At 41.5% G+C, this 16100-nt stretch overlaps 1 protein-coding gene across 3 annotated transcripts; it reads left to right on the top strand.

Moving 5' to 3' along the window:
* The first annotated feature begins 10351 nt into the window (after positions 1 to 10351).
* On the top strand, positions 10352 to 16093 carry LOC121768936 (casein kinase 1-like protein HD16). Of its 3 annotated transcripts, none has more exons than XM_042165549.1 (18): positions 10352 to 10585; positions 10721 to 10824; positions 11223 to 11635; positions 12399 to 12530; positions 12611 to 12684; positions 12765 to 12834; positions 12921 to 12976; positions 13060 to 13131; positions 13503 to 13597; positions 13673 to 13739; positions 13848 to 13977; positions 14092 to 14310; positions 14428 to 14570; positions 14755 to 14929; positions 15048 to 15138; positions 15222 to 15379; positions 15467 to 15655; positions 15743 to 16093. In XM_042165549.1, exons 2-18 carry the CDS (start codon positions 10752 to 10754, stop codon positions 15800 to 15802), a joined length of 2217 nt encoding a protein of 738 aa, XP_042021483.1. In that variant the 5' UTR covers positions 10352 to 10585; positions 10721 to 10751; the 3' UTR covers positions 15803 to 16093. The 3 variants fall into 3 exon arrangements, with proteins under 3 accessions (XP_042021483.1, XP_042021482.1, XP_042021484.1); XM_042165548.1 differs by having other exon boundaries at positions 10653 to 10824; XM_042165550.1 differs by lacking the exon at positions 10352 to 10585 and having other exon boundaries at positions 10704 to 10824; positions 11207 to 11635.
* Positions 16094 to 16100: the final 7 nt, after the last annotated feature.

Here is a 16100-nt window from a genome sequence, read left to right as displayed (position 1 = left end):
GTTAGGATTTGTATATGTTACGGTTTGAAGCTCGACAAACACAACAATAACGCGATGGACTAAAACACACCAAGGATTTACGTGGTTCGATCAAAGATGATCTACGTCCACGGACAACAAAATGGATCTTTATTCACTCCACTCTCAAGATTACAATCTCTCAATCTATCTGCTATCTCTTGATTATTCAATGAGCAAAACCGCAAGAAGCTCTTGATGAATACAACAAGAATGAGAAAAATGATTGAGCTAACTAACTTGTATGTGTGTGTGCGTCGACTGCTTTTATATGTGAATGGTTACAACAGAATCATAGAGAGGTTGGATTCTCTAGTAACAAACTCGTGCTGTTACTCCTGATCCTTACTTCAAACGGACTCCTTCCGAGCTGACGTGGATAACCGGACTCCTTCCGAGCTGCCGGACTCCTTCCGAGCTGCCGGACTCCTTCCGAGCTGCCGGACTCCTTCCGAGCTGCCGGACTCCTTCCGAGCTGACTATCCACATTTTTGAGTTGAACTTCACTTCGCATGCAGTCACAACTCCACCTCTTCTCTTATTCTCTTATGCCATCACATTCACACACTACAAATCTCCACCTTGAATGTGAAGCATAGAAACACTTTGCTGTCAACCTTTCCTTGCATTCATTTCTCAACCATATTTACCAACTCCTGACAATAGTTGAACTTGGCAGTTGGTAATGGTTTTGTGAGCATGTCGGCTGGGTTGTGGTCTGTGCTGATCTTCACCACTTTAACTTCTCCCTTGTCAACTTCGTCTCTGACAAAATGCATACGCACGTCAATGTGCTTGCTTCTTTCATGGAATACTTGATGCTTTGCAAGGCACAAAGCACCACTGCTGTCACAGTTGATCTCCACAGCCTTCTGCTTCACACCGAAATCCTCAAGGATCCCCTTTAGCCATTTACACTCCTTAACTGCTTCTGTGAGTGAAATGTACTCGGCCTCTGTGGTGGAGAGGGCCACCACTGACTGCAATCCAGACTTCCAAGAGATGGCTGAACCAAATAGAGTGAAGATATAACCGGATTGTGATTTTCTATTATCCAGATTAGCAGCATAATCTGAGTCACAAAATCCCACCAAGGGCTCGGATCCCACATCATCCACTCCTCCATACACAATGCCAATGCCCTGAGATTGTTTAGCATATCTCATCAGCCATTTCACAGCCTGCCAGTGGCTTCTGCCCGGATTGCTCATATACCTGCTAACTACACTCATTGCTTGAGCTATGTCCGGCCTAGTACACACCATAGTGTACATGAGGCTGCCCACAATGTTTGAGTATGGGATCATGTCCATTTGCTTCTTCTCTTGATCATCCTTAGGTGCTTGGTTTCCAGAGAGCTTGAACTGCTGGCTCAGAGGAGTTGAGACACCTTTCGACTCATGCATCTGATACTTCTTCAACATCCTCCCAAGATAATCTCCTTGCATCAGCCACAGCCTCTTAGACTTCCTATCCCTGACAATGTCAATGCCAAGGATTCTTTGGGCACAACCAAGATCCTTCATCTCAAACACTGAGCTGAGTTGCCTCTTTATGCAGTCTACTTCCTTGATATCAGGGCTAGCTATGAGCATGTCATCTACATACAGCAATAACCATGCCACAGCTCCCTGATTCATGTATCTGATGTACACACATCCATCAAACTTGGACTTTATAAATCCCAGCTTGTGCATCTCTTCATCAAATTTGAGATACCACTGTCGACTTGACTGCTTCAGACCATATAGACTCCTTTTGAGGAGACACACCTTATCCTCATCACCCGGAGCTATGAAACCCTCTGGTTGAAGCATGTAAATCTTCTCCTCAAGGCTCCCATGTAAGAAAGCTGTTTTTACATCCATTTGGTGTAATTCCCAGTCGAGTTGTGCTGTGAGAGCCATCAAGATTCTGATAGAAGCATGCTTTACCACCGGAGAGAAGACTTCATTGAAGTCTATGCCTTCCTTTTGTGAGTACCCTTTAGCTACGAGCCTTGCTTTGTATCTAAGCTTCTCAATTCCAGTGACCTCCACCTTTCTTTTGAAAATCCATTTACATCCAATGGGCTTTTGCAGATCAGATCTCTTTACAAGGATCCATGTTCCATTCTTCAACAAGGATTTTATTTCATCAATCATGGCCTTCTTCCATGCTTCTTTCTCCTTGCACTTGATGGCTTCTGCATAGGTCAGTGGCTCTGAATACTCTATCTCTTCAGCAACACACAAAGCATAGTATATCATATCAGCTTGGTTGTATCTTGTAGGTAGCTTCTGTACTCTCCTTGGCCTATCTCTTGCAAGCAAATAGTTATCAAGATTTTGAGCTACTGGAGCTGGCTCTTCATTATTTTCTGGAATAGGACCCTCAGCAGCTACTGGAGCTGGCTCCTCTGCTCCTTCTTGTGACTGATCATCATCATTACCATGCATTCTGCCCAGCTCCACCTCAGTCGAAGTACCACCATAATCAGAGATACCTGCTGCAGGTTGCTTAATCTCAGAGAATGGCATCTTGCCTTCATCAAACTTGACATCTCTACTTATCACCAATTTGTGATTCCCGGGCTCAATGGACCATAGCCTATAGCCCTTCACACCAGGCTGATACCCCAACATAATGCACCTTAAGGCCCTAGCTTCAAGCTTGCTTTGCTTTATGTGTGCATATGCAGCACACCCAAAACTCCTAAGCTGGCAGTAGCTGCTGTCCCTGCCATACCATCTGTAATCCGGGGTATCAAAATCAATAGCTGAGCTGGGGCATTTGTTGATCAAGACTGCTGCTGTTGTCACTGCCTCTCCCCAGAATCTCTTAGGAACACCCGAGCCAAGAATCATGCACCTAACTCTCTCCAATAATGTTCTATTCATCCTCTCAGCAGTGCCATTTTGTTGGGGATTGTTAGGCACTGTTCTGTGTCTTCTAATGCCCTTTTGAGCACAATAACTCTGAAACTCATTCGAAAGAAACTCTAATCCATTATCAGTTCTCAAACACTTGAGGGATCTGCCCTTTTCCAATTCAACTTCAGAGCACCAAACTTTGAATTTTAGAAAAGCTTGAGATTTTTCTTTCAAGATGTATATCCAAACTCTTCTTGAATAGTCATCTATAATTGACATAAAATACCTCCCTCCTCCCTCAGAAACAGTAGGTGAAGGCCCCCACAAATCTGAATGTGCATAATCAAGTGGAGAGGAAGAAGTATGAATACCTTTCTGATATGGAAGCTTCTTGCTCTTTCCTAATGCACAATCCTCACAGCTTGTCAGATTCTGCTGAGTTCCAGATCTTATCAATCCCCTTTTGATGAGCTCTTTCAGGCCCTTTTCTGAGACATGCCCGAGCCTCCTATGCCATAAATCCAAGTCACAGCTAGTAGCAGCATTTACCTGTGAACTGACTTCAGTCTCACCAAGCAAATAATAGAGGGTGTTGATTCTTGTTGCCTTCAACAATTCCTTGCCTCCTTTGGACACTATCATCTCCCCAGCTTTTGACATGAACACACACCCCTTTGCTTCAAGAACACCAAGGGACACCAGATTTCTTTTAACCTCAGGTATATACCTTACCTGAGTAAGAATCAGAGAGGAGCCATCTTCATTTCGGATCTTGATGTCTCCTATTCCCTTCACTTGGCAGATTTGGTTGTTGCCTAGTAGAACGGTGCCATCACTCTTGGTTAGATTCAAGAACCACGACTTGTGAGGACTCATATGAAAACTGCATCCCGAGTCCATAATCCAAGAGTTGCCAATGTCTTGCTCAACTACATTCATTATCTGAGGCATTTCCAGATCTTCAGCAATATCTGCCTCGTTTGCACCATTCTGCTCCTCAGCAACCTTCTTCTTCCAGGAATGACAATTTTTCTTTAAGTGTCCCGGCTTTTTGCAGTAGAAACATTCCCTAGTTTCCCTTTTCTGAGGATCTTTACTCCCCTGATACTTAGCCTTTGCATTCTTGGTTTTCTGCATGGGCTTCTTGCCTTTGAATCTGACATTCAAGGCTTCTGCTGAATGATCAGTGGTGGATTTGATGGTGGATTTCTGCAATTGTTTGGCTCTCAAAACCGATTGCACTTCATCAAGAGTGATGGTTTTCTCCCGGCCATACAACATCGCATCCTTCAAATGATCAAAAGACTTTGGCAAAGCATTAAGAAGGAGAATAGCTTTATCTTCATCAACTAAACTCACATCAATATTTTCAAGGTCATCAATGGCCTTGTTGAATTCCTCCAGCTGCTCCTCTACGCCCCTTTCTTCAAGAAATCGATAGGAGTATAGTTTCTGCTTCATGAACAGCCGATTTGCCAAAGATTTCGTCATGTACAAGTTCTCCAATTTAGACCACACATCAGCGGCAGTCTTCTCCTTGGCCACCTCGCGCAAAACCTTATCCCCCAAGCAGAGAATAATTGCGCTATGCGCGCGATCAAGCATCTCCTGCCTTTTGATCGCAGCTTTCGGATCCTCTTCCACCACTGCAGCATCTTTATCGATAGGCTTCAGCGCCTCCGCCAGACCCTGCTGCACAAGGACGGCCTTCATCTTGATGCGCCATAACCCGAAGTCGTTGCGCCCGGTGAATTTCTCGGTTTCCAATTTCGTCGTCGCCATCGCTCCGCTTCCCACAGACGGCGCCAGTTGTTACGGTTTGAAGCTCGACAAACACAACAATAACGCGATGGACTAAAACACACCAAGGATTTACGTGGTTCGATCAAAGATGATCTACGTCCACGGACAACAAAATGGATCTTTATTCACTCCACTCTCAAGATTACAATCTCTCAATCTATCTGCTATCTCTTGATTATTCAATGAGCAAAACCGCAAGAAGCTCTTGATGAATACAACAAGAATGAGAAAAATGATTGAGCTAACTAACTTGTATGTGTGTGTGCGTCGACTGCTTTTATATGTGAATGGTTACAACAGAATCATAGAGAGGTTGGATTCTCTAGTAACAAACTCGTGCTGTTACTCCTGATCCTTACTTCAAACGGACTCCTTCCGAGCTGACGTGGATAACCGGACTCCTTCCGAGCTGCCGGACTCCTTCCGAGCTGCCGGACTCCTTCCGAGCTGCCGGACTCCTTCCGAGCTGACTATCCACATTTTTGAGTTGAACTTCACTTCGCATGCAGTCACAACTCCACCTCTTCTCTTATTCTCTTATGCCATCACATTCACACACTACAGTATACTAGAAATCACCTTTCAAGTGATTGAATACTGTAAAACTCTAATAATTATTTTCCAATGAATGCAACAGATTATTTTTATCATAATGTTGTTATGTTTTGCATTTAATGAATGTTTATTGCATATTTAAATGTATAAGCGGACATAACATAAGTCTAAGTCTTTGTTCTAGTAGACCGGTTGTGGGCTGCGCTCAATTTAAGGTACGCGGTCAGTTCTGAACAAAGAAAAATAAGAATTTCACAACCCAGATAGACCTAAACTACCTATCGTGAAAGGTTGCAATGTCAGTCCGATTATTTCTAAGCCTTATTGAAATATGATGACGCTGGTGTGGTATAGCACTGAATGGATCTAACAACAAGACAAGTCTTTATGCTATCTACTGAAAGACGAGGTTTTGATAATTAATTTCTTAATCAATGTACATTAGCATTGAGCATACGATATTGAGTATCTACTACTTTGACTTACCAAAGGTACAGGTTTTTCGTCACCCAACGATCCAGGTATATTGGGTAGTGGTGATCATTGTCTAGCGGTGCTAGGATTGCTATTTGATAACATCCACAAGAGGAGCTCGAAACGAGGTTTTATTATTCGGAACCTAGCTAGTTAGTGTTTAATTACTCTATGAATAATAAATAAGAGTTTCTTGCTAAGTCCACTCTTGGAGAATAAAATATGTTAATTAATTAAGTCCATAGCAGACATTAATTAATTAATGGATGTTTCTATCTTAAGCGCGGGAAATGAATTAAACAAATAAAAGGAAACCCGGAATACTTGTAATTTCGGATTTGGAAAGGCAGTGCAATATTACTTCTGTAGTGGCTGCTTGTAGTATTCCAATATAAGCTTATATTAAATTGTGGGTTTAATTTAATTAGTAAAAAGCTAATTGGGTGATGCCATGTCCAAATTTTTCCTTAGATCCCTGACTGGCCCCAATATGTGACTTTATAAATGGAAAAATAAAGGAGACAGAAAACATAATTGTAAAAGCAAGAATTTTCATCCCCCTCTAGATAGAGAGAGAATTCGAAAATTGCTCCCTCCATGAGCTGAGTTATGTCTTCGTTATTCGAGTCCTAGTATTCTGGTGAGATTTTCCCACACAACTATCAGCATACAGTCCGGGACACCAGTCAGAAGATCAGAGGTCGAGTACTGAAGATCTTCACGTGGAGACGGAGCAAGCCATCATCGATTCTTGATTGAATCAACAAGGTAAATTGGCTAATTCCGTAGTGAGCATGTTTTAGAGATTTTATTTGCTAAAGCATGTTTTAATTCAAATTATGAGCATGATACATGTGATAATTACGCGAATAGAATTTGTCTAAATAATATGCTAAATAGATCAAATTTATGTGATCGGATCTCTCGCACGCTTCCGCTGCCAACCCCTGCATCTCTCAATGAATAGAATAAGCACATTGTATATCCATTCAAATATCTTATTCCATTATTATCATACCTATAGCTACGTGTCTCATTTTGTCACAAAAACATCAAGAAACACAAAATAAGTAGAGAAAACGCTCTCTCTGGTTGATCAAGAATATTAGGTGGGGGATTTTCTATTGTAGAAAATGTAATAGTAATTGATTGGATCATCGGCAAATGTTTTACAAATCTAGATCGTATTACTATAATTAGAGTAAATTAATATTTTTTAAAAAGTAAAATTTCTTAATTGGGAAATCATAAACCATACTCCAATCAGAAGCATGTAAAAATGAATCAACATCAAATAAAATGTTGCACCCAATTCATGAACCACCGGAAACACTGCCACTAAAAATCTCAATGGTATCCCCCTGGCCCACATGATGCCACCGGAATCCCAGGTAGGCTTGAGTTTTGTTTTCCATTTATTTCGTGATTGCTAACAAATATTTTTCATTTCGTAGTTTTAACAATATCTCTTCTCATTTATGTATTCTATTTTGTTTATTATTTGTGGACTCCATTGAATTGGTTTACAAAAGTTCTATTTATAGAATTTTGTATTTGTTTTACTTTGTGCTAGAGAAGAGGTTCCTTAAATGAATAAGAGTTTAATTGAGTTTTTATCTTTAGAATTCTCCCCATGATTTGCTAATAAGAGATTGATTGTGATAAATACGATGAAAACTCTTGTATTGAATGGAACTCTAGACTCCGACTACTAGTAGAGTTCTTAGTTTGATATTATTTGGCTTGAGATGGTGACGATGATATATCATATTACATCTTAAAATGACATGAGTTTTGATGAATAACTAATAAAGTATATGAGATCTATAAAAAATTTGAAATGTTGTTAATAGAGATCGAGGCCCACTTCATTAGAGAGAGAAAAAAAAATTACTACTTATGAAATAGACTAAAATAACAAAAGAAGTTTATTTTTATGAGATAGAAGAGAGTATTCCACATTGTTATGTCAAATAAATATTGCATATAGCAATCCTCTTTGGTTTCAAACTCAGATTTTAAGAAATTGTTTGATTTTGTAAAAAGAAAGTGAATAGAATAAGTTAGTGAAATATGTTAGATATTGGTTTTATAATAAAATGTAAGTGTTCCGAGTTAATGAAATATGAGAGCATCCAAAACCGTGCTCTTGCCAGCGGCACGGTTGTGGGCCCGGGCAGTACTATTCATGCCTGCTCTCTGGCAAGAGCACAACACCCACAACTGTGCTCTTCCGCAAGGACGAGCACAATTAATTTAAAATTCAATTAAACAATAACATTTCCATAATATTAAAATTCATTTAAAAACCACAATAAATATTACAAATGACAAATAAAATTAAACATTACATAATTAAAATCCTAAAAATGAAAAATTACATAATTAAAATCCTAAAAATTAAAAATTACATAATTAAAATCCTAAAAATTAAAAAAACCACTACTCGTTGCCGAATTTCGCCCACATGTGGTTGATTAGGTCTTCTTGTAGTTGATTGTGGATTCGAGTATCGCGCATTGTGTGTCTTGTCTCGACCCTCTGGCCAACCGTCGTATGCTCGCCTCGGCGTGGGGGAGACCTCGCTGTTGAGCTTCCGGCTTCGTCCTCATCGTAGAAGCTAGCCGCCCTCCGCCCTCGTCGGCTATAATCATGCTGTGTAATATAATACACGTGAACATGATGTCGGCGATATTATTCACGTACCACAGCCGAGCCGGGGCCTTCACAATGTTGAATCGAGCTTGAAGGACCCCGAAGGCTCTTTCGACGTCCTTCCGCGCTGACTCTTGACGCTGCGCAAAAATAACCCGTCTCGGGTCGTGCGGGTTGTGGAGCGTCTTCACGAACGTCGACCACCTTGGGTAGATACCATCGGCGAGATAGTAACCCATGCGGTATGTATTTCCGTTGATGGTGAAGTCGATCGCCGGTGCTACACCATTAATCACATCATTGAAGAGTGGTGAAGAATAGAGCACGTTCAAGTCGTTGTTGGATCCGGCAACGCCGAAATATGCATGCCAAATCCATAGGCGATAGTCGGCTACCGCCTCAAGGATAAGTGTTGGGCCGCCGCCTTTGTGACCGCTTAAGTGTTGCCCCCTCCAAGCAGTCGGGCAATTCTTCCACCTCCAATGCATGCAGTCAATGCTGCCAAGCATTCCGGGAAAGCCATGGACTGATTCGTGAAGACGAAGCAACCGTTGGCAATCATCGGTGGTGGGTGCCCGAAGGAATTCATCCCCAAAAGCAGAACGAACGCCCTCGCAAAAATTCTTTAAACAAAGGATTCCAGTGGACTCACCGATATGCAAATACTCGTCGAAGATGTCGGCCGTTTGCCCAGTAGCGAGTTGTCGGATGGCACACATAAACTTCTGCAACGCCGTGATACTTTGCCCGCCGGCTGCATCTACACCTGTTTGAAAGTATTCAACACGTGCGGACAATGTGTTGACAATTCGCATGAACAAGCGCTTTGACATGCGAAAACGGCGCCTGAAGTAATCTGCCGGAAACCGCGGATGGTCGGCAAAGTAGTCGGCAACGAGCCTTTCGTGGGCTCCCTCCCGGTCACGATGGATGTAGCGGCGATTTGATCTAGTGCGTTGAGCGGGGTATTCGCCGCGACATATGCTTCGTAAGCGGCACGATGTTGTTCGTAGTATTCTTGTTCTTCGCGCTCCGCTTCCGCCATGAGATGAGTGAAATCCATTTGATGTTTTGAGTGAAAATTGAATGTGTTGATAGTTTGTATAGGAATTATGAATGAGAGATGAATGAGAGATGAATTGATGTGATAAATGAGTGATGAATGTGTGTATTTATAGATGATTTAGGGAAAAAATAAAAAAAAATAAAAAAAATTCAGAAAAAACGGCCATATTTTTGGGATTTGGAAAATATTTTTTTTTTATTTTTTAGCATTATTTATAATTAAATACCGATTTTTTTTTAAAAAAAGTTTGAATGCAACGGCTACGCCGTTGCCCAATCCCGTGCCGCCACGTGTGCGTCCGCTGGCACGGACGTGCTCGATACATCGAGCAGCGCCGTGCCAGCGGCGCGAGAGCAGCGGCGGCGGATGGCGTCCGTGCCAGCGGCGCGGACGGCGGTGGCGACGGACGCCACCGCTGCGCATGCTCTGAGGTTCATTTAATAAAAATAGTAAAAATGAAATGAGACATTTGATGGACATACGGAAAAAAATTGAGATATTAAATGGTGGATGAAGAGGGAGTAATAAAAACAGAGAGTACTAAAAAACTGTTATCCAAGTTTTGGTAAAAAATTATTCAAACGTATTTAAAATTGAATGTGGACATTTAAAAGGATAAATTCAGCCCAACGGCCCAACCCGTATTCCACCACAAAATTCAAGTCCAAAACTAGTACTCCCATTTTAATCGGGGCGGGTCCGGCAGAAAGATACAGGTGGACGGCCTAGATTGAACAATTCCAAATATAGGTCAGTCTTCCTTATTCATCCTCTCTTTCGTGGCAGATAAACTAAACACAGAGGGTGTTTTCGTCTTTCCATGTTTCTCCATAAATCTCCCCTTCAAAACAATTTGAGGACTCAATCCTAGCCGTTGTTTTGTTGAATCGACGGTCAGGTTTTATATAATAAAATTTTAATTATTATTACACTCGCATTGCATTCCCTTCTCTCCGCGAAAGCAAAATCGACTACTATTGTTTCCGATTCTGTCTCTTCTTTGAAATCCAATCACTTTCTCATTTTTAGATCCCTAAATTTTCGCATTCTGTTTCAAAACCCTAGCGATCGAGGCCGAGCAGCTGTTCAGCTCTCCTTTTTTTCTCAGTGCATTGCGACGATCACCGCTTTGTTTCTGGAATTCAATCCCGATTGATTCCTGGTATGTATTGCTTCTTTATTGTTTGCTACAGTAGATGATTCAATCCTAATTTCGGTGGACTGGACAGTGAAGCAATATGTACGCGCCACACATACATTTCGCGCCAGAATTGAGACGTGTGTGAATTCATTTCAGTGAAGGGGTGATGCGAATTGGAGGATGAACAATGCCGGTGCTGCGTGGCAGAGGCCGGAGAGGGAAGCAGCAGCTGGACCCGCAACGGCCGATTAACAACGCCGGTAATAATCGGAATCAGGGGAATAAATCCACTATAGGGCGGCGCGGCTAAGCCGTGCCTGACTATAGTGGGTGGGGGCGTCCGCCCAGTAGCGGACAAAAAAAAGTGGGGCGGAACATGCTTCGGTGGGAAGGGGTCGAGGACGCGCCGGGCGTGCCTCGCCGCGCCTATAGGCGCGCCGGCCTATAGTGCGGCGGGCAGCGGCGCGCCGGTTAGGGGCGGACGAAAGTTTTTTTTGTTTTTTTTTTAAATTCAATTTAATTTATCTATAAATACACCTCATACTCCTCAATATTTTCACATCATTTCAACTCTTCCCTCAAACTTTCTCTCACTAAAATTTGTGGATTCCATTGATATTAAAAATGAATAATTTGTGGAAGGATTTGTGGAATGAAGCTTGGAATTCTCTGATTCAAGAGGTGATTCAAGAGGTGCAGAACCAAGTCGAGGAGGAGGATGCTGCGCGCGCGGCTGCAATCCCTCGTGAGATTACTCGTCGTCGGACCATCCAACGAGACCATAGCGGAGCGCACCAGCGGCTAATGGCAGGCTACTTTGTGGATAACGCGGCGATAGCTACGCGTACAAGGAGGAGGACAGCGGCCGCGGCGGCGGTGGTTGCGGCACCCGTTGAAGAAAAAATAGTCGCTGCAGTGGAAGAGGCAGCAGCGCCTGAGATCAAGGAGGTTGAAGAGGATAAGCAGGTTCCGGAGGAGGTCGGCGAGAAACCGATGGATAGTGGCGGCAAAAGCCCAGGCAAATTGAATATGCCTGAAGATGATTTTGCTTCCCCTCCTTTCCCTGAGAAGGTGAGAATTTTTAATATTTTGTCGAGTCCACATTGGTTTTTCTTGCTAGCTGCACTATGGGAAGAAGATGAATAGATGATGATGGTTTGTGCATGGATGTATTTGATATCATAGATTGTTGGTTTTAACTTAAAGTTTGAAGCTTTTTAATGGCCGAGGAAATTGAAGATTGCGTCGGCTATCTGAAAATGTTTAATGCGTTTTGGGCACTTGTTAATGTCTGATGTCGCCATTTATGTATCTGATTTTATGAGACAGATGGAAACATTTTTGCACTTTGGAGTTCACCAGTGATGCTCACACTTCACATAAACCTTGTCAAAAAATTCACTAGCTTCTATTGGACTCTTCTGTTTAACCAATGGATTCTTGTGAAACTTGCTGGTGAATGATGATGGATTTGGTTATCTTAGTTTTTCACGATATCATGGACAATACTGGAATCTTGAAAGGTTGCCATTAGAGGCATTTATTAGAAGTAAACTATTGGGGACGAAGCACCATCTGATTGATAAAACCTGAACATGAAAGATATATACTATAGGCATTGATAGTGGAGTACAGTATTCAGATGATGCAAAGCCATCTAGCGGAACCAATATTTTTATAAATGCATGAGTTTTCCCTGCTTTCAGTCTATGCTGGTTGACTATTATGGCCAATTTTATTTGATAATTGAAGACATTGATATGACCCTTAACTGTTAAGGATCAAAAAGCATTGGTGTAGTAATATGTCAGCCGTTTGCATGTGAATTATGTAGGTTCAGGTTGGTGGTTCACCAACATACAGACTAGAAAAAAAGCTGGGCAAGGGAGGCTTCGGACAAGTGTTTGTTGGTCGCCGTATCACTGGTGGTAACATTAATGAAAGGACGGGTCCTGGAGCCGTAGAGGTACATATGCGCGCATTTTATTTGTGTTAAATTATAATTGACCAAATGTTTTCTTACTCTAAAATTCTTGATCACCATAGGTGGCCGTAAAATTTGAACATCGCAACAGTAAAGGATGCAATTATGGTCCACCTCCTGAGTGGCAAGTTTACAAGTAAGCATTTATGTTTTTTCTGGGTCAATTAGATGGTTGATGTATCTCTTTTCTTATCTTTTGTACTGCATCATTAATAGTACTTTAGGAGGAAGCTACGGTGTTCCACGAGTCCACTACAAAGGCCGACAAGGTGACTATTATGTTATGGTAAGCATATGGTATATATGGTCCTTTTTTTAATTTACCTTTCCTCATAGTTTCTTTACATTTAATTGTAACTTTGGGCTGGACAGGTCATGGATATGCTTGGACCAAGCCTGTGGGATATTTGGAATAATAATTCTCGAACGTTAGTATGTTCATTGGGTTTTCTACGTTTTGGTTATCCTAAATTTTTTCATCTTATCGAACTTGTAATTCGTCAAATTGCAGTATGTCGGTTGATATGGTGGCTTGCATTGCTATAGAATCAATTTCTATATTGGAGAAAATGCACTCAAGAGGGTGAGGCTTCAACTTCATCTCCATGTGCAAATGTGGTTTCTCTGTTGTTAATTTACTTTCTTTGGCTGCTTATAAAAAATTGTGTTTTGCATGTTTGGTTATTTATTATATAACGTTGCCATGCATCTGTGTTTCCACGATGCTCGCTGATCATGTTTGTTTTGAGATGCATATAACTGTATTTATGTACTTATGCTGTCTGTAGATAGATGATGGCTAAATTTCCATGGCTATCATAGGACGTGTATAAATAGTTTGATATTTCTTATGTGGTGAGGGAAACTAGTAGTGGAGAAATGGCAGGGTACTCGCTAGTCGCTTCTGATTCCGGACTCCAACTTACTAATTATTACTTTACTTATATTTGGCAGGTACGTTCATGGGGATGTGAAGCCTGAGAACTTCTTGCTTGGTGCTGTAGGAAGTCCTGATGAAAAGAAGTTGTTCCTGGTTGATCTCGGTTTAGGTAAATGTCTTGATCCTTGATGAAAAATATATATATTTTTGGGTATATTTCGTTGCTAAGAGCAACTTGCATCAGCTGCTAGATGGAGAGATGGCAATACGGGACTGCATGTTCAATATGATCAGCGGCCGGATGTTTTCAGGTACATGCATGGATCACATTGAGTTTTTAAGGACATCTCTATAATTCTCTGCTTGCAAATTTCTCACCTTGGTTTTCCTGATCTTTAGAGTTTAAATATGAGTTTCAGGGGTACTGTTCGATATGCCGGTGTTCATGCTCATTTAGGTAGAACGGGTAGTCGGAGAGATGATTTAGAATCTCTTGCTTACACACTTGTCTTCCTTCTGCGAGGACGTCTTCCTTGGCAAGGATACCAGGTCTTCTTTTGTTTACCTTATGGTGTTCAAAGTTTAAATTGTGCTCTCCAGACCAGACAATTACTTATGTCAACATTCTTTTTACCCCTCTGACATGGTTCTGCTTTACAATAGGGTGAAAACAAAGGATTTCTTGTTTGCAAGAAGAAAATGGCAACATCACCAGAGTCACTTTGCTGCTTCTGTCCTCAGCCTTTCAAATCGTTTATGGAATATGTGGTAGATTTGAAGTTTGATGAGGAACCTAATTATGCAAAATGTATCTCTCTCTTTGATGGCATAGTTGGACCAAATCCAGATATCAGACCTATTAAAACTGAGGGTGCTCAGAAGGTGCCTATTATCTCTTACTTTATGCCTCACTGAATATATCTCTTGAGTCGCTTTATATAGCTTTGTTCGGCTGCATGTCTATTGTCTAATTCCTCTTTGTCTTTGTTGGAAATTAAGCTTATTTATCAGGTTGGTTACAAGAGAGGCAGACTAACTTTTGAAGATGAGGAAGATGAACAGCCTAAAAAGAAAGTACGAATGGGGATGCCTGCAACACAGTGGGTTAGCATCTATAATGCTCGTAGACCTATGAAGCAAAGGTATTTGTTTCCTAGTACTGCACTTGGATTCTATCAATATATGCACCGAGTTCTTCTCTTGTATGTTGTGATTTCCTTTAGAATGTAATTCACCAGTTAGTTTGCATGTTAATGATTTGCAGTTAACTGGATGTGGGCTCTTTTGTTAAATCCAAAATTATTGTTTATTTTGTTTGTATTGAAGATATCACTATAATGTGATGGATGTGAGGCTTTCCCAGCACATTGATAAGGGGACGGAAGATGGCTTATTCATCAGTTGCGTAGCATCTTGCCATAATTTGTGGGCATTGGTAATGGATGCTGGTACCGGCTTCAAAGCTCAAGTATATGAACTGTCGCCTTTCTTTCTTCACAAGGTACATGCTTGTCGTTTACGCACTGTTTATTTATTGCTTGTTGCACTCTTTTTTGTGCGTTCTGTTCGATTCTATATTAAGCTGTTGGCACGATAACACTAATTTATTCTGCTTACAGGAATGGATAATGGAACGATGGGAAAAGAATTTCTACATCAGTGCAGTCGCAGGAGCTTCAGACGGTAGTTCCTTAGTTGTTATGTCGAAAGGTGAACTTTTAGTCTGAGTTTAAATGTTTAGTTTTCTGCTATAAAGTTTTACATGTTCATTCAGATACATAAATCGAATTCAGGGACACCGTATTCACAGCAATCCTACAAAGTTAGCGAATCATTTCCATTCAAATGGATAAACAAAAAGTGGAAGGAAGGTTTTTGCGTAACCTCCATGGCTACATCTGGGACTAGATGGGCTGTGGTTATGTCTCGTGGTGCTGGATTTTCGAACCAGGTTTTCTCGCAGCCCAGAAACACTTTACCCATCTGCCCCCATATTTAGTTTGTGGCGTTTCCTAATTACATCACTGGAATCCAACAGGTTGTGGAGCTTGATTTTCTCTATCCAAGTGAGGGCATCCACCAACGTTGGGAAAATGGATACCGTATAACTGCAACAGCAGCAACTTCCGACCAGGCTGCTTTTGTCCTGAGTGTGCCTAGAAGAAAGCCGGTGGATGAAACACAGGAGACACTGCGTACATCCACGTTTCCAACCACACATTCCAAGGTTGGTCCGCCTTCATTTTGTGTTCGTCTTTGAGATAATACACCCCCACATCGATCGTGTACATGTTATTGAATCGATCCATTACAGGAAAAATGGGCGAAAAATCTGTACATTGCCTCAGTTTGCTATGGGCGTACAGTTTCTTAGAAGGTGTGAGGACTTGAACATCCGAATCACATACAGGAGGGTAAAGGTGGTGTCCGAGTAGTTTTCCGGCGAAACCAAGCGTACTAGTAGTTGTAGGATCGGTACAGAAGGTAGTGTTAGGATCTTGTTTTGGTGGTTTCATCTGCATAAAAAAGGTGGCTTTTCTTCTGTTATCTTTCCTCAAATGTGTCTTGTCCTCTTTTATGTTTATTCTATTTCTGACAGACCAGTTTGTATTGCTCTATATGGACATCCATACTTGTTGGAAATTCATTATTTTCTTCATGTTCACAACTCT

This window comes from Salvia splendens, chromosome 15, assembly GCF_004379255.2.
Source record: "Salvia splendens isolate huo1 chromosome 15, SspV2, whole genome shotgun sequence".
NCBI classification, from domain to species: domain Eukaryota; kingdom Viridiplantae; phylum Streptophyta; class Magnoliopsida; order Lamiales; family Lamiaceae; genus Salvia; species Salvia splendens.
The sequence above is the reverse complement of the archived record's forward strand: the minus strand, read 5'-3'. Positions and strand labels throughout refer to the sequence as shown.